The 18,368-nt window shown below is 41.6% G+C and overlaps 1 protein-coding gene across 3 annotated transcripts; it reads right to left on the bottom strand.

Annotated features, from left to right (window-relative positions):
• Window positions 1-857: 857 nt before the first annotated feature.
• Ccnj (cyclin J) lies at window positions 858-18,368 on the bottom strand. Of its 3 annotated transcripts, none has more exons than XM_004625501.3 (5): window positions 18,234-18,368; window positions 9,542-9,752; window positions 4,542-4,841; window positions 4,296-4,455; window positions 858-3,831 (listed from the first exon to the last, which is right to left on the bottom strand). In XM_004625501.3, exons 1-5 carry the CDS (start codon window positions 18,300-18,302, stop codon window positions 3,420-3,422), a joined length of 1,152 nt encoding a protein of 383 aa, XP_004625558.1. In that variant the 5' UTR covers window positions 18,303-18,368; the 3' UTR covers window positions 858-3,419. The 3 variants fall into 3 exon arrangements, with proteins under 3 accessions (XP_004625558.1, XP_004625559.1, XP_004625560.1); XM_004625502.2 differs by having other exon boundaries at window positions 4,296-4,422; XM_004625503.2 differs by having other exon boundaries at window positions 4,296-4,419.

Genomic DNA, 18,368 nt, shown 5'->3' with positions numbered 1-18,368 from the left:
ATCTACTTGCCTAGGGGGCTGGGGAGATGGCTCAGTGGAGTAAGCGCTTCCCTGGCAAGTGCAGAGGCCTGAGATCAATCCCCACTTTCGAAAAAAAAAAATTCTAATTGTTCTTTTACTTAAAAATTGGCCCTAAAGAACATTGTATATTAACCTTTTTCTTACAAGGCTAATCTTAAAAATGATTTTTAGGGGGTGTAAATTTATAACATACTCGTACAAGCCTGTTAAATTGCATCCTTTAAAGCATATTCCACTTGCTATTAATTTGCATCAAGTAACAAACATAATCTTTATACTAAGCTAAACAGACTCACTGTTCTTCCCTCACATCCTTGATCATTTTGAGTCTCTTTCTCTAGAGATTAGATTTTCATATTTTCTCAAGTTTTTAGTTGTTTAATAATAGAACCCGCTGGGGCTGGGGAAATGGCTTGGCAGCCTAAGCACCTGCCTGGCAAGCACAAGGACCCGGGTTCGATCCCTGGCACCGCTGTGCCAGCCCTAGACCCCCAACTACCGAAACTGGGCATGGTGGCACACACCTGTAATCTGGGGAGGTGTGTGCTGGGGAGTCTGAGCTGCCTAGCGAGACCCTGCACCAAAGAAAGAAATGATAGAACCTGCTAATTTACAGCTAACTCTAAGTTAGACAGCAACAGCTCTATCCAAATAGGTGTCAGTGCTAAGTTCAGAATGCAAAAAGGGACCAATGCCTACTTCTGTCCGTATGCCTCGTAGCAAGAGCAACAGTGATTCCAAGGCTGCTTATGGGATGGAGCTCAGCGAGTCTGAAAATTACGGGCTGTACGGAAAACAACACCGCCAAGGCAAATCTAGTGAAAACTAGCTTTATTTTAAAACGAAGTGCACAGCACTCATCTAATTCCACTGGTGTAGACTTTAGCACCACACTATTTGCAATTCATGCCATAACACAGATACATTTTGGTTTGTAGTCTGTACTTGAGTAGTGTTTATTTAAGTGGACTTTGGTTAAGCCCTTATACATATCATTAATCTCTTCACAGTACACATTTAATCATGGTCCAGTAATCTCAAAAAAAGAAAAAAAAACAGAAACAAAAACATTTGACTAATCAATAAATTAAACAAAACAAAACCCACACATCTTCCCTCCCCAAAAGCTAACAGTTATGAGCTGTATTTGTATTGAAAACTATTGTTTTAAAAATGGTTCTGGTTCTTCAACCACACGACCACATCCCGGGTATGCAGCAATTGTAATCAATTATTTTATTCTACCCCTCCCCAAAGATTAATCCAGTGTTCTTTAGCTTTTTTAAAAATATAAATTGGGAAAGTATTAATAGGCTTTTTAAAAGGCATATTTTTCTACAACAAGAATGACATATAAACCAATCAATAAAAGCGTTGGACAAGACATTAAATTACCACAGGCACTGGCTGTTGTTTCAAGTTAGGATTTCTAGCCCAGTATCATACATTCATAGCATTACTGAGGTAGTTAAAATACTGAAAATTGGACTCCAGTTTACTGGGTTCTACGTGAATGTGAAAGATGAAAGGTGTATTATTTTTTATAACCTACTTTCCCTCCAAGTAATTCAAGTTTCTTAAGGTAAGAACTATTAAAATCCAATTAGCAGCCTTTTAAAAGAGGAAAAGAGATGATAGTTCCAGAAAACAATTTTCATGCTTGGAAACTGCCATTCGTAGGTGTTCTTACCTGAGTGGTTTTGCTTTATTTGCCAGACTAACACATCCACCTCATGCCCTGTGTAGTATGCAGGAAGGTTAGTTTCCTTTTCAGAAAGGACCCTGCTGGAAGCCCTCACGCAGGCAGAGCCCCCCATCCGCTGGAGCTGCCGCATCCTCGTCACCACGCTGAGCCCCGGCCTTCCTAAGCAAGGCCGCGGGCTTCGTTACTGAGACGCCTGCTGCATACCCGCATCTTTACAGTAAGTCTGTCTTCAATGCGTACTGTGATGGTCACCTATCTGCCATGCAGACTCTTTTCTATTCAAGTGCTATCTTTAAGAAAACACAAACAAAATACACACCTTACAAATTTCTAAACCAGAAAGCTTCCTCCACCAAATCTCTCCCCGCTCAGCTAAGAGCACAATGTATAATTTATTAGTTATGACGCTTTCCTTTTTATCTCCCCCATAATATTTTACTCTTAACTTGCCTATTCCTGCTGTCCTCAGTCATTACCAGTACAGTGAGATGTCCCTGGACAGTTGTGGGCCAACCTAATGAAAGTGACTCCTGAACTTTAGTAATCTGCACCCTTGCCTGCTTAGATTGACTGGCTGGACTCCAAGGGTGCTTTAAAACCTGTCTTCCATATACAAAGTGCTGCGCTAGCACAACCTGAGCACCACCCTGGCCACCCTCCGCTCCAAAACAAACCTATGGGACTTTATTCCAGTACTGACACTTTACTGATACGTTTTCTCTTGAAAAAACTTTTTAAAGAGTAGTAGCAAATCACTGATTGCACTGAGAAATGCAAAACCTATGCATGTATTTTGAATCACAGGAACTACCACTTCATTCTGTGCTACGATATCGTCTTCTCATTTGAAAACATATCCTAGCAGGAGCATTTAAACCTGTTATAAAGGTAGTTCACACTAGAACATTCCCATAGCATGCTGTATTACAGTTAAGTGTAGTTAAATGTTTCCAAGTAGTATAAATTCCCTGAGTTAAATGTGTTTTAATTCTAAAGATTTAAAAACAAAAAAGAAAAAAAACCAAGCAAGTAAGAAACTCAAGTTACAACCATGATTTCAAGATATGAGATCTACTCAACCCCTAATTTTAGTACACAAATCCAGAAACCTATTATTTATGACAGGAAATTATATAGGATAATTTGAAAAAAAAAATGAACTGCACAACTGGTATAGCACAATTTAAAATTAAGTGAGAAATTCATCTATAGCTCAAAAGTAAAACTCAAAACTGAATAAAAAAAGAATCTCTGCAAAAATTAATACTGTTAACTTTCCTTCATAAAAGAGAGTTTGGCAAGTCCAAAGAGAAATATTAGTCTCAACATATAAGAACATAAGGCCCAGAGTCTGCCACAGGTTAACTCTCAGAATGCTAAGCTGGAATCTGGTCAGATTTCCTGTTAAAATGAACATTTCTGAAATACGTGGACCACCAGCCAGGCTTGAACATTTCTGTCATACAGGGATTGGTTGAAACAGGGTCTGACACCCACACTGCTAAAAGCGTGTGGTTAGTTCTCCTGTGTACTCCTAGATACTGAACGGCTATTCCGTCCTCCTGGCACTGGTATCTGAAAAGTTCTGATGTTATTTGGATCCCTTTTCTTCTGTAGACAAGTTTACAAAAAAAGATGCCCCAGGCCTTCGAGTCAAAGAATTGTCCGGGTCAGTTTTCGGCTTCACACACGATCACCTTTCGAAGCACGGAGTAATACAAGGGTAGTGTTCATTGATCTGATAACTCCGGTTGTAAGCGACACTCACGCAGGGCTTAACTTCTACTGGTATCGCCAGGGACATCCCAACACCAGTCTGCATGTTCCCAAGGCCCTGCACACTTGTTGGGAAGCCAGCAGGACATGTCTGTAGTGTGTAGGACGAGGTGTGCGTGGTAGACACAACCTGCTGGCAGCCGGGTTGCTCTGACACAGGATGGCGGTACTGCAGCGAGGTCTGTTGAGTCTGATGGAGATACTGAGGCTGCTGAAAGTGAGCTGGCCGTGAGGGCTGCGAGGCCGTCTGGAACACGCCTACTGGTGCTGCCTGAGGGCCCGCCTGTCCTCTCTGTTTGTTTGCTTCTTTCACGTCATTGTCATGAGCACTGAAATATGGAAAGAATGGAAATATTATGTTGAGAAAATTCTCTAAGAAAGTTCCACCCCCACTTCAACAGCTTACTCCACAAAATTCAAACGACACTAAGGCATCCATTGTGTTTTTCTAAGCTATTTCTAAGTTGGAAGATGTGTCCACAAAAAGTGTGGCTGCCACTTCAGAAACATCTAGGCGATTCTTAAAATTCAAAGATATGGAAATGGGAATTGGACAAGATTTGCCTGGATTGATTTTACAGTATGGACCTACAGACACACAAGAGCAACTCTTCTCTCTCTTATGTACTGTACCCAGAACCATACTAGCAACGGCAAATTCTAAGTAGTTAACAGCTGAAGGCAGTGCCCCCCTACAAAGTACTGCTCATCCTGCAAGGGTTGTGCCTTTTAGAAATGTTTTTTAGGTATGAAGAAAAATGTTAGTAAGAAACCCCAAAACAAAAGGGCTTACATCAACAGCCGCTCAATACACTGCACTAAGAAATCCCACGAGTAAGCAGTGAGACGATGCAGTCTTGCAGGCCACGTTGGGGAAAGTCGAAGTATAATCCTCGAAGAAGCCACACACGCAGCAGCTACTAAAGAAGGTGCATAATTTAGAAAGGCATAATCTGTGGAGACACCAACAGCGAACGTAAGCAACAGATCAAAGAGTCCGAAGCACACAAGTCGCTTATGGGTGTTCACATCCACTCACCTTGCAGAGACACTTCCAAGAAGTAATCCGCGTATTTGGCCATATAGAGTTTAGTTTTTTCCAAACAAATCATTGGCCAGCCGTCGTGAAGATCTGTTTCGTGTACTGCTTCAGAGAGATAATACTCGATGAAGTGAGCTGCCGTCGGGAGGCAGAGGTTCCACTGGAAGGTTTCCAACAGCAGCAGCTCCATGTGTAGCAAGTTCTGCTTTGTCAGCACCAGGTTCATGTTCGTCATGCAGCCCAGGCTGTTGAGCTGCTCCAGCTTAGGCACACTGTCTTCTTTTTCTTCAAATTTACCTTATAAGAAAAATGGAGGTGACGGAAAAAATGTTAAGCCAATGATCATCACACATTTAGTCAATTAAACGGGATTTTGTCTTACTATCAGGATTTAGATCCAAAGGTACTCTTTTTGCTACCCCCCTGAGAAAGAATTGGGCCAGAACTCTCCTCTGTTGTGCTATTTGCACATGTTTTCTTTCTCAGTATCACCGTCCCCTGCTTTTCCCCAGACTCTGAAACTACTTAAACATTGTGGTCTGTGTCCTAAAGCATAAAATAGTTACATGTGCTAACAAGAAAATAGGTCTGCCAAACCACACCAGATATTTCAGAGTTTTCGGTGGGTAGGTTGAGTTGATGAAAGAAAAGTAATTTTATTTTATTATTATTATTATTATTATTATTTTCCTTTGCGGAACCAGGTATTGAACTCAGGCTCTTGCGCTTGCCAGGCAAGCACTTATTCTACTGAGCTATCTCCCCAGCCCCTACATTTATTCTTGTTTGTAGCACACTGGAAACCTGAAGTTTCCCATGAAGCTTCCCTTCTGGAGGAGACGGGTTTGCACCACACGTCCAAGCTGCGACACTAGGTCAGTGGCACAAGCCGGGTCACTGAGGGCAGAGGCTCCCTGTGTAAGCGGCGGTCACGGCGCCACAGCCAGCGTGGCCCGCTCATCCCTTGGGGCTGGGGAATGTGCACTGCTGCCTGCCGTGGTCTTCGTGCAGAACAGAAGTGGGACACAAGGCTCTGTCTTTGATGTCAGAAGATTCTATGCCTGTCTGGAGAAAGACCTAAATGTAAGCAACAGTGAGTCTTCCTGTTCTGGAGCACCTTGGAAATATTTTGGATCTAAATCATTCTTTTAGTAAATAATACTGAAAACAGAAGATAAAAATTTACATAATTCAGATGTTGGACTTCAGGTAATAAGAGTTTGAGAGTCTAGATAGACCTGCCTATATCAAGTCATATAAGGTGAACTAGAAGTTTGACCAATAATATATACAAACTGTAGCAGAAAACATCGAAGTGGTGTTTATGATAGAGATCCACATCACCATTAAATAGGTAAGAGGAAAATCACTGTTCTCAGTAGAATGGAGTAAAACTGTCAGAAGCAGAATGACCTAGGAATGAGGTTCGGCCCCCTTGGATGAGTCACCATGGCTTTCAAAGCACAATGATGCAGCAGCAACAATGAGGACAGTGAACTTCAAAAGAACGCTGTAAAAATTAACGAGTTTATTTATGTCATGCTTGAGGTTCCTTTGAGGAAACTAACACACCATAATTCACCATAATTCAAGGATGTTTCATATTATCTTCTTGTGGCTTTCAACATCAAAAATAAAGTTGTACATGACCAATTTCACAGTTCAAAAAAAAAAAAAAGAGGTTGGCCAATTTATTTAAGGTCAAATAAGTTCAATCAAATAAAAAAATTAAAGGCAAAAAGAAGATATATATGTTTGGATTCATAAATTTATCTTTCTAAACCAAAATACTACACCAGATTATATGGGGACAACAAACTTCTGAATCTTCGTCTAGGTGATAAGTACCCAACTATTATAAATGTGAAAGACTTTGCATACTGATTTGCCAAGTTAAAAATAACTTGCATACTGCATAAATAACCACACAAGATCCTAATACATGTTTAAATTTTTTGAAACCTTCATGATGTACAGTGATATACTTAGCTAAGTGGCTATTAAGGAATATCAAAAAGTTTCTATGATAACATAAGTACCTACTTCCAAATCTATAGTTTGTTATGCTGAAATACTGTATGTGACTTTTAACTTTTCTATCCGTAACGCTAAGCACAGGTCGTTAAATCAGTTTCTTCAATTGAAAGGAAATTCCGGAAGCCATGTGATTATACTGATAAAATCCCAGACAGGAAATACGGGCAGAGGAAATTCCTACAAGCGTCTCAGAAAATAAAGAACTGGAGGCCACAGAAACAAAACTTTACATTGTCCTTCCTTTAGAGGAAATGTTCAGGTCAGCCATAGAAACCAATGTGCGTTCACAACCAGCAGGGCAGCAGCCAGGTGGCAGGGCAGAGGTGCGCGCTGCGCAGGGCACGGCGCTGCTGCTGTGCACCAACGCTGCCAGCCACGTTCGCTCCTTTCAGTACTAACCAGGAAAGAACACAACTTGGAAGACCGCAGTCTAACTGAAAATACATAAGCAACAGGAAAAGGTAATTCAAAAAAAAATCTCCACTCATTAAAAATTACACTGTAATTCAAACCAACTGTAAATTACAACTGCTCATCTAACAGTACAGTAAAAAGCTTGGCTAATCCAGTAGTAGGGCCAGTGAACAGACACATGAACGCTTGTTACCACTAAAAGCCTACAATTTTCCACTTTTGACTTTAGCAAACTATTAAGACCACGTCTCAGTTACACAAAACTCAGCAAATTATCAGAAGTCTCACCCCTAAAACTGATTCCAAACTCTCAAATTTAATTCTGGGCACAGAACCCAAGGAAAGCCAGGCCATGTATGAATGAGTCAAAATGTAAGTTTCCCTGGACAAGCCTGGGTCCATTTTAGAATAAGCCAGGATCTAAAAGCTAGGGTGCCACGCAGGGGAGTTAATCCTTACAATGCTTAGCCTTTAGTGATTCCATTTCTAGGTAATTTTCAACACATCACCCCATTTGATCCTCACAACTCTGTAGGACAAGGGTCTTTATTTCCAACTTTATGACAAACAACGTGAGACCCAAGGTTTGTTGAAATTTACACTGTTCAAGTCCAGAAAATGGATCGCTATAGTATCTGCTCTGAAACACTATACACTGCTCTCCCAGCAGAGATAGTACAAGCCCTTTCTTCTTATCTCCAATAGTGTAGATAATAAGCAGTGGGGTATTGTTCTTGGACATTACAAGTTGGGCTGTGTCTTTAGCCCAATTACCAGGCGCTATAAGCTGCTCTTCCTTGCACACTCCACCACACCTGCCCCAAGTGAGAGCTGGGTGAGGGTCAGAACACAAAATTCAAGCCTTCTGTGAAGAGGGCAGCAGTATCTGAGTGTTCAGGGTAACTAACTGGAGAGCTGCCCTTGGTATCTAAACATAAGGAGATAAAATGGAAGAAACGTTTAAGAACAAATTTAAAACAAATACCAGACACTGAAAACAAGCTCTCAGTTTATACAGCTTTTCTGTAGTAACAGACTCAGGAAGGAGAGACTGCCGTAGGCCAGGGCCAGCCTGTCAGATGCCCAACTCCAGAATCTGGCTGCTGCCTCCAACTCCCGAGCACCGCCCACTTCGGGGAGGCTGAGACTCTGCGGCGTATCTCACGCACATTCCCACCGGTTAGTAGATAATGTAAATCAGTCCTTCTCTTTCAGAAAAAAGGGGGTCAAGGATGTCAGGAGAACAAAGAAAGGAGGTGTTCAGCTCTTTCAGTAGGAAGTAGTAATTCATATATGAATCACAATAAATAGGCCTAAAGCCTCGTTACTATAAAATAAGCTTTAAAATCTATGTATTACCATACAGAGTAAACCAAATAATCTTCAATAAAATATAAATGGATTACGGCCTTAAATGGTAACACATAAATTAAAGAAAAATACAACTGCACACTCCATTCCAGTCAACCTAAGGTAGTGCGAAAGACAAAACACCCTTGAGCAACTTGTGGAGACTATATGAATTTGAACCGCTCAAATAAAATACAGTGACCAAAATTCTTACTAATCAACTAATCAATCATAAATCTTTAGCAAACTTTGGTGGTGACATGTCATGTATAAATGCCTAGTTCCTAACTCATTTGCCAAGTTATCAGTAAACGTCAGCTGCAAATAAAAGTCAGCACATGAACCCAGTACGCACCACGCATTATCCAGTCCAACAGAATGGGCCTCCCTCTGGGCCACACACACTTTAAGAACCACAAGCAGCATGGGTGGGACTTGTAGTGATAAAATGACAAGGACAGTCACAGCAGGCAAAAAAAAAAAACTGCTTGTCAATAATGATCCCAAAATAATATTTCAAAAATAATCTAACTTATCTCTATTTTCCAGTGTCTCTTTATGATAAAATGATCCTCTAATAAACGTTTTGTAGGTTTTATTTGTGGGTTCCCACACATGTGACCTCTCAGTAGTTTTTCCAATCTTACAAAACCTAGAAAGCCTCAAAAAAAAGCTCCAAGCCAGTGATGAGGCACATACGGTATTTTATTCATGACCCACGAACACGAACATTATTAGATGTGAGCGGCGCCCCCACAGGCTGTGGCAACCAAAAGGATCTCCACACAGGACGAGCGTCCCACGGGACAAAACTGCTTCCGATTTCAAAAGAGGATTCCAGCTAGAAAGGTCATGAGAAGCACCTTTGAGACGGACACTAGGCCGCTCCTTTGTGTAGATTCTGAATCAGCACCCCTGTGATGCCCCACACTATGTGTTTCTCTCGGAATATTTAGCACTGTGACTCAGGCACATTTTAAAACTCTCACTTCTTAATGCTTGATTAGTAAGCATGCCTGACCAACAAGTAATGCTTGACTAATACTTGACCGTCATGCCCAGAAGCCTTCTGAGAGCTCTGCCCAGTACTGACAGCCTGCAATGAAGCGGAGTTGGTGATGACGCACTGCGCCACCGTAGTTTACTGCACTACACGAGCTGTGAGGACGCCAGCCACACAGAGCGGTCATACTTACTTGCTAAGAGCAGACAGGACAGCGCGACGAAGTGCAGCTGCTGGATAGAGATGTCGTAGCGGTCCATGAACAAGTCCAGTAAGTAGACAGCAAGGTGCCGGGCAGAAGGGCAGAGCGTGAAGCGGTTGCTCACAATGGCAATCAGGTCGGCAAAATACCTTCTGAGGCTTAACTGAGGGGACTGGCCTTTGTAGGAGGGCAACTTCAGCTCCTAAAGCAAGAGGAACAACGTTTAGCCTGACAAACTGAGAGCATCTGCGAAGGCGTCCCTACACTGCAAAGCTGAACGCTGTCTTCACAAGTGCTCAGACAGACTTCTTGGATGACACAGAAATGAAAAAGCCACACACAAAAGCCAAGTGGGAAAATAACATTTCAAAATTAATGTAGAACAAAAATTCCCTCTTTATTTTTAACCGCCTCTGATGTGACCAACTATAAATGTTTCCTGTTTCATGGAAAGGATATATTCCACAAAGATTTATATGAGAATTCTCTTCTCTCCACCAGGTGTTTTCAGAAAAATGTTCTTACCAAAACCCAACACACACACACACACACACACACACGCCCCTCCTGCAAGCTCAAAGCTTTCTGTTAGATGGTACAGACTGAATCCACAGGGTCACAGCACGCTGCCACTGTTATGCTTGCAGGGACATGGAGACCAGCACTCAGCTATTAGTATCTTCTCACCTTATTTCCTTTTAGCAATTTTATCATCCTCCATATATCTAAATATTTCCCATTATCAGTGTCCAATCATAAATCTATATTATATGAACTAATTTTTAAAATTTTGAATTTATCACCAGAAGAGTTCAAGAACATGAAGATGGAAAGCTTCCAAATTCACCTTTTAAGATCACCATAAAACTGAAATTAACCCTAACAATACCAAGAAGCAACATGGACAAGTTATCAAAAACACAGGAAAAGGATACAATTGTGTTTTTACACTTTTTTTTTTTTTTTTTTTTTGCAGAAGTCGGGATTGAACTCAGGCCCTTGAGCTTGCTGAGCCATCTCCCTGGCCCCAAAGTTTTGTTGTTTTTTTCAATTTTTTTTTGTGGTACCGGGGATTGAACTCAGGACCCCAAGCTTGCCAGGCAAGTGCTTATTCTACTGAGCTATATCCCTGGCCCTCAAAAACTATTAACATAGTAAAAAGTCAGCCTGCAGAAGAGGAGAAAACATCTGCAAATCATGTATTTGATAAGAAGCTAATATCTAAATTATATAAAGAGCTAAATTAAGTAACATAACTTAAAAATAAGCAAAGGACTTAACAGACATTTCTCCAAAGAAAATATGTGATGGTCAACATTACAAGCACCTAAAAAATACTGAATATTGGCTTACAGTCAGGAGATGCAAATCAAAATTACCACAGGACATAGCTTCACACTCACTCAGACTGCTAGTATCAAAACAAAAACAAGCACTGGCAAGAACTGGACCACTTGGCCGGGGACATAGCTTGGCAGGCTAAGCGCCTGCCTGGCAAGCACAAGGACCCAGGTTTGATCTCCGGTACCACATGCCACATCAGCCCCTCGGCCATGCCAGCTACTGAAGCCAGGCGTGGCAGCATACGGTGCACACCTGTAATCCCAGGGCTGGGGAGGCTGAGACAAGAAGATCACATGAGTCCAAGCTGCATAGCAATACCCTGTACCAAATAAATAAATGAATAAATCAATCTTTTAAAAAAGTTGGATCTCATATATTACTAGTGGGAATGTCAAATCAATGGCTAGATAGTACGAGAGTATCTCAGAAAATTAAATGTAGAATTACCAAATGACCTATCAATTCCATTATAGAAATATATTCAAAAAAAGCATAAAACCTCAGCAGATATTTGTACATCCATGTTCATAATATCATTCATCATTCATAATACCTAAAAGGTAACAACAACCTGACTACCAATCGATTAATGGATAAACAAAATGGGGGCATACACATACAAGGAAATATTGTTCAGCCTTAAAAACAAAACTCTGGTTTGTACCACATGGGTGGATCTTGAAGGGAGTGTGCAAGGGAGTTAAGGTGAGCACAAAATTCTTTTTTATTTATTTTAATTTTTTTTTATTTTTTATTTATGCGTGCGTGCGTGCGTGTGTGTGTGTGTCCGTGTGTGTGTGTGTGTGTGTGTCCAGCTCAGCTCGGCCCACCAGGGGGCGGGGGCTGGCTGGCATGTGGTGCTGGGGGATTGAACCGTGGTCCCTGTGTTTTGCTAAGCTTGTTTTAAATAGGTGCTTTACACCACTGAGCCATCTCACCAGCCCCACACAAAATTCTTCTGTACATGAAAGCACGCACAACAGCCACGTCCATGGGGCAGTGAGCAGAACAGTGGTTACTAGAGGACGGACGGTGAGAGTGGGGAAGTTACTGCTCAGTGGGCATGGAGTTTCAGTTTGGGAATATGAAGTTGCAAAGATGGAGGCTGGTAATGGCAGCAAAATAATACAATGTCACCGAACTGTCACTTAAAAATGGTTTTATAATATATGAAAATGAAACTTATATATTAACATAGTTTGACACTATCTAAGATAAACAGTAGCCAATGTAATTTAGTAATGTCCAAAAAATACTTCCTCGGGCCGGGGAGATGGCTCAGTGGAATAAGCACTTCCCTGGCAAGCGCAAGGGCCTGAGTTCAATCCCCGGTTCTGCCAAAAAATACAAATAAAAAAACCTTCCTCATCAACTGTAGTATATCTTAGGAAAATAAGGATGTCCTGATGGTAGGAACAATATTATAGTATGTCACAGGGAAGATTGGATGCCCAAACAGCATCTAAAGTATGTATCTCTGATGAGGAACGAATGCAAGGAGGTAGAAAGATCTGAAATATAACAGCCAGTACCCTACTTGGAGGTGACACAGCAGGATTATTATTCTAGTGCCACTCCTTGAACATTTCTAATAATTATTCTATAATGATTCAGTAAATACCAATCAATTCAAGTAGGAAAAAAGCGAAAGTATAGTTACTGGAATGAAAAAAAAAATCAAGTCATTTTTTGGGAACAACATATTTTTCATATAATAGAATTTATATCCAGAAAACTCATGAAAATTAACAATTGCAGAAACAGTAAGAATTCTGTAGGATGGCTGGCCACAAAACAAATATTTCAAAACAGCTTTTCTATATACTAATAACAAAAAAAGAGTATTTCATGTATACTTTATAATAACTATAACAAAGGAAACAATGAGAAAGACATTTATATAACCAGCGTTAAATGGAAATAACTATCATGTGTTTTGAAGACTCATATACACAAAAAGACATTCTAGGGCTGGGGAGATAGCTCAGCGACATAAGGGCCTGCCTGGCAAGTGCCAGGTCCCAGGTTCAATCCCTGGTACTTCCTCCCCCCAAAAAAGAAACATTCTATGTTCTTGGATAAATAATGTATATGGTGACAATGGTATTGCAGAAATGGGGAAAAGATATTTATTCTTAATTTTTTTTTTTTTTTTTCAGCACCAGGGATTGAACGCAGGACCCTGAGCCTGCCAGGCAAGTGCTTATTCTACTGAGCTACATCCCCGGGCCCTACATCTATTCTTAAAGAACTCATAAGTTAATAAAAAAACCCAACATATGACCAGATAGTTCATAGGAAAGACACAGTTCAATGGGAAAACACAACCGGCCCGAGACCAAAAAGATGCCAGATCTCATTCAAATGTGAAATAGTATTCATTTTTTCCCTTACCAGATATTCATTAATTTTTATGTTACCAGGAGGTGAGGTAGTAACAAATAGTTGATATAATCTTTTAGAGGATAACTGGGTAATACAGATAATTTTTTAAAAATGCATTTATCTTTTAATTTAACAACCCTAGGACCAAGAATCTGCCCTACATTTAAGAGATATTTTGCAGCTGTTTATAACAACAGTAGAACAAAATTGTGCAATATAACTTAAGCTTGACGCTCAACATAATTTTAATGAATCTGAAGAATATTGAGTTAAGAAGTTAACTTCAAAAGGTCACATACTGCATAACACCCCTACCAACACTCCCGCAATGCCACAATTACCGAATGGAGGAGGCTCGGGAGTGGCTGGGGCTAGGAGGAAACGTAAGGGTGGCGGGTGGCGGGGAGGGCCGCGCGGCCGTGTGCTCTCTTGGCAGGGTGGCTTGCGAGCAGGCCAGGCGGAGACCCTGTGACGCTGGGGAATGTTCTCTACACTGACCGCAGCAATGTACAAAACAAGGTAGATGCTTCAAGTCACGGAGCTTACAGCAGTCAAACAATTACCACCAACCCCCTGGGAATACTGCCTTCACTCGGAACACCTTTTCCTCTCCTCCTAGTACTTTCGGAAGCAGTTCTGGAGACCCTTTTGAGTGCCCCTGCTCGGCTGCCTAGGTGTTTGGAACCCATCAAAAACGTTAACCTTTCACGGCCGGCCGCTCGGACTCTGGGGAAGAACCGAGAGGCCGCAAGTCTGGACCAGAGGCGGGACCAGAGGCGGCCGCGGCGGCCTCTCCGTGCTTGCGCCTTCTGCGGGATGGCGCTCACCAGCAGCCTGCGCTGTACTTTTAATTGCCTTTTGTAAAGACGTGAAAGGAGACTTTCAGAACTGCGTCAGAAAATGGGAGGAACAACGGGATAAGTGCACTTAACGAGTTATTCTGAGGGGGATAAATGGCAATGTGTCTCTCTCTGTGGCATTTTTAAAATTTAAACAATCACTGATATTTTGGTCACATGTAAATATTCTGGTTGTAACAGTGAGGAGATTACACAGAGGAAAAATGAGTACAGTTTTGTTTTGTTTTTTTCTGGAACCAGGGATTGAACTCAGGCCCTTGCACTTCCAGGGAAGCACTTATTCTACTGAGCCATCTCCCCAGCCCCCAACCATCTCCCTAGCCCCCAAGTACAGTTTTTAGGGGACTGCTCTGTATCATTTTCACAAGTGCATGTGCATTTACAATGATCTCAAAAACTTTTAATTTTTAAAAAACATGTTCGTCAAAACGAATGGAATATATGCACTATGTATGAGCATCAATTCAATGGGATATGTTAAAAAACAGCAGTAAACCTACATGCATTGACATGGGAAAAAATCTGATAAGACTGGGATGGCAGGAAGGTATGAAAAACATGTACATTTTATAATCTAAGGATGTTACAAATACAAATCTTATATTTACAGATATATTGATTTTCAGGGAATAGTAGTAGGAGGCATCTAATCTAATCCTTTCTATACTGTATTATCTAAAGGGTTTTTTTTAATGTGTATAGTACAGGGTCTACGGGTCTCACTACACAGATCAGACTCAGTGATCTTCCTGTTTTCAGCCTCCCAAGCTCTGGGGTTACAGGTGTGTGCCACCATGCCCGGTCTCAGTCGCCATCTCAGCGCGCCGTGGGGCTGGCATGGCGCGCCTGGGATGGAACCCCAGTCCCTGCGCCTGCCTAAGTAGGTGTATTAGTCTGCTGAGCTACCTGGCCAGCCCTTAAAGTATTTTATTTTTGAACCATGTCCATAAACACCTAAAGTTTAAAAAATATTAACAGGGATTACCTGAATAATAATATGTTTATACATTATTATGTATTAATATATAGTACGTATTTATGTATTATATATTAATATATATTCTATGTATAAGAAAAGTATAAACAAATACTGAGAAAAAACCTCTCTGAATAAAAGGTACATTCTAGTTTCTTGTGCAGCTCCTAGGAGTCATCCTTTCTGTGTCATGATTTCTACAGATCTTTACAATGGTGTAGAGCTGTAATCTTTCTTGTCATTATGTGTCATTCACTCGTCATCTCCTGTGGAGTACCAACTGGGCGATTCCTAGGCCATACTGCAGCTGGGAAAACAGTCTCAAGCCTCTCTTTAGCAGGTAAATAAAAATACACAGATGATTATGATACACCATTGTATTAAAACTCAGCTCAGAGGAAAGGGGAGTTGGCGGGGGAAAAGAACCAAAGCCTGGATGCGTTTTCTGGTCAAAGACGCCTGAACTTGACAGACTCCCTAGGATACAAACTTGGAAAATACTAGTGAGCTTTATTTATTTATTTTTATATTAATTTTATTGGGAAAGAAATCGCATTGAGACAGTTTCAAAACAGGTTAGTAGTGAGCTTTATTTATAATGATGTTAACTTTCCTAACTTTACTGAAAACAAATCCAACAGGAACTCCTGATAGAGCTAGCGGGGAGAGTGACCAGCATGGCTAAGGCCCTGGGTTTCATTCCTAATACTGCATAGGGAAAAAAAAAAAAAAAGGTGAGCCGGGGAGATGGCTCAGTGAACTAAGCGCTTCCCTGACAAGTGCAAGGGCCTGAGTTCAATCCCTGGTTCCGCAAAAAGAAAAAAAAAAAAAAGAAAGAAAGAAAGAAAGGAGCAGGAACTTCAAGGCCATGAGAGGATTTTATTTTATTTTATTTTGCAGTACCAGGGATTGAAATCGGGACCCTGCGCTCGCCCGGCAAGCGCTTACTCTACTGAGCTATCTCCCTGGCCCCATCAGGGGATTTTCAATGACGCCTAGCCCAGGTACTGTAGTTACGAGAGCATGAGAGTGACTATGCTGCTCTTAACCTACATTGTTACTTCAGACCACCTAGAACTGAACACTCGCATTCCTATTAAGCTTACAGCAACACACATGAAATGAAGCCGAGCACCCAGAATCCGTCACCTTCACCCTCAGCCTCGAGTCCTCCTCAGCTCTCCACCCCAAATGCCATATCCTCCCCACCACCGGCACACTGGCCAGCCAGCCAGGATGGAAATAAAAGCTTAGAAGAACTACTTGGAACTTAAGAACTTAGAACTTAACTCTGTGGAATAAATATTTTCTTAATGCTTCCCACAAAGCTAGAATTGTTCTCAATTCTCATGAAGGCACTCAAAGATACCCTCCCAAACAGATGATGACACTAGTGAATGCAACAAACCACTAACAAAATGAGACACAGAGAAGACGCTTGCTTTATAGGGTTTTATGAATGGTGAATTATTTTACAAAAACAGTACATATGGGCTGGGGAGAGAGTTCAGCAGCTTAAGCACCTGCCTGGCCAGCACACGGCCCTGAGTTCGATCTCTGGTACCAGAACCAAAACAAACCCACAACACACAGTGCATTCAGCATTTGGGGTCAAGGAGTCTCCATTTTATTTTCCCTCTTCCCTAGCAGGAACAATGCTGGTCACAATGATTATCTTCTCCACAAACCTTGGGTCTAAATATAAGGCATCTTCCATAGCATCAGAGTGGCAACTGCCCAAAGACCCAAACTCAGAGGCTTTTACACTGTCCACGCTCTAACACTTGGCAGAGTACCTTGCAATTTGACTATCCAGTTAAATTACCAATTAGGGTAGAATTAATGTCTTTTCTATCAGAAAAGTTTATTTTAACTTCCTTGATTTCAATGCACTACAGACAATGGTCTCCCGGCTCTGCAAGTGTAAGTTCTACCAATTCACATAAATTCTTCATAAAACGCAGCCCATCAGTCAAATCATGAACATGGTTCACATGTTTGGTGACAGCAGAAAGACAACCCAGAGCAGTATGTGACGGGGCGCTCCGACGACCATCAGCGGCCTTCCTTTAGGACCTGTGCCACCTTGTCCTCTGCCAGAGGTATATACAGTATAAGACTACAAATACTTCACAGCACTGGGAAACCTCAAGCTTTAGAAAATGTACAATTGTAACCATCTAAATCAGAATTAGATTTTTTAATCTGCTTAACCTGGCCAGAAACTCAACATACAAGTTTATTATTGTCCCAGGATCTCTCAACAAGCACCAGAATTCCTTTTACTAAAGAGTCACCTGTTTTCTGCTTAATCTTCTGTACTTAACAAATGCCTCTCTCTATCCAAGGTGAAACTAAGTTAGAAATCATCTTAGATCTGACTTCTCTTCTGGTTTTTAAGAGGCAGAGCAGTCTCATTAATCTGACTTGTGGAGTAAAATTTAAGAGCAACAATACAAAGATTTTATGCCAGAAAGTACTTTTTCAATATACATTAAGTACAGTGAGCAATTTTTTACTAACACTAGCAGAAAGAAGTAGTTAACTCCTTCTACCCTAAGGCTAATTTCTGAACAGACCCAAATCGTAAGGGGCAAATAATAACAATTATTGTTTAGGCTGAGAATATGCCAAACAGTATTCTACGCCCTTCTACGGTACTGGCCCTTAAATTTCACCATCATTCCACAAGGTACATTTTATGACTCCTCACTTACAGATGAAGAAACAAACAGCAACTGAGTGGAACGGCTGGGGAATTCAGTAAGGTACAAATGCGACTCGTAACAGCTGCATAATTTAAATACATGATCAAAGCTGCGGTCTCCTTGGAAACAAGAACGTTGGGATGTCCCTTTCGGTCTTCCCTCTCCCAACTAACATGCCCAATACCGTTCTCCATTTAAGCTACAGGTTCTTCTGATATGCCCAGGGAAGGAACTGAGAGGTTAATTGGTTAAATACGCAAACCTCGAATCGTTCGGCCTGGAAAACGGTAGAGAACCTGATCAGACTTTCCCGGGAACTGAGATCTCTAGCTGGCGCAAACCCCGGAAAGGGAAGGTCGGGCATCAGGGCTACCTTGTACCGGAAAGGGAAGGTCGGGCATCAGGGCTACCTTGTACCGAAGCGCTTGGTGGATGTCGGCAGCCAGCTGTCCTCGCCACCACCGCCCCTCCAGCTCCATGGGACCCGGCGGCGCGCCAGCCAGACGCTGAGACTCCAGCCTGAAAGACACGCCGCAGACCCGCTC

Source organism: Octodon degus, unplaced genomic scaffold, assembly GCF_000260255.1.
Source record: "Octodon degus isolate 3935 unplaced genomic scaffold, OctDeg1.0 scaffold00010, whole genome shotgun sequence".
Lineage (NCBI taxonomy): Eukaryota > Metazoa > Chordata > Mammalia > Rodentia > Octodontidae > Octodon > Octodon degus.
Note: the sequence above shows the minus strand (reverse complement) of the source record. Positions and strands in the feature narration are given on the sequence as shown.

Excerpts from the sequence above, each read along its gene's own strand:
- Ccnj (XM_004625501.3), bottom strand. The coding sequence starts at position 18,302 with ATGGAGCTGGAGGGGCGGTGGTGGCGAGGACAGCTGGCTGCCGACATC. Across the intron at positions 9,753-18,233 it reads ACCAAGCGCTTCGGTACAAG|GAGCTGAAGTTGCCCTCCTA; the intron begins GTAGCCCTGATG and ends CTCTTGCTTTAG. Across the intron at positions 3,832-4,295 it reads TGTATTGAGCGGCTGTTGAT|TGCTCATGACAATGACGTGA; the intron begins GTAAGCCCTTTT and ends TCCATATTTCAG.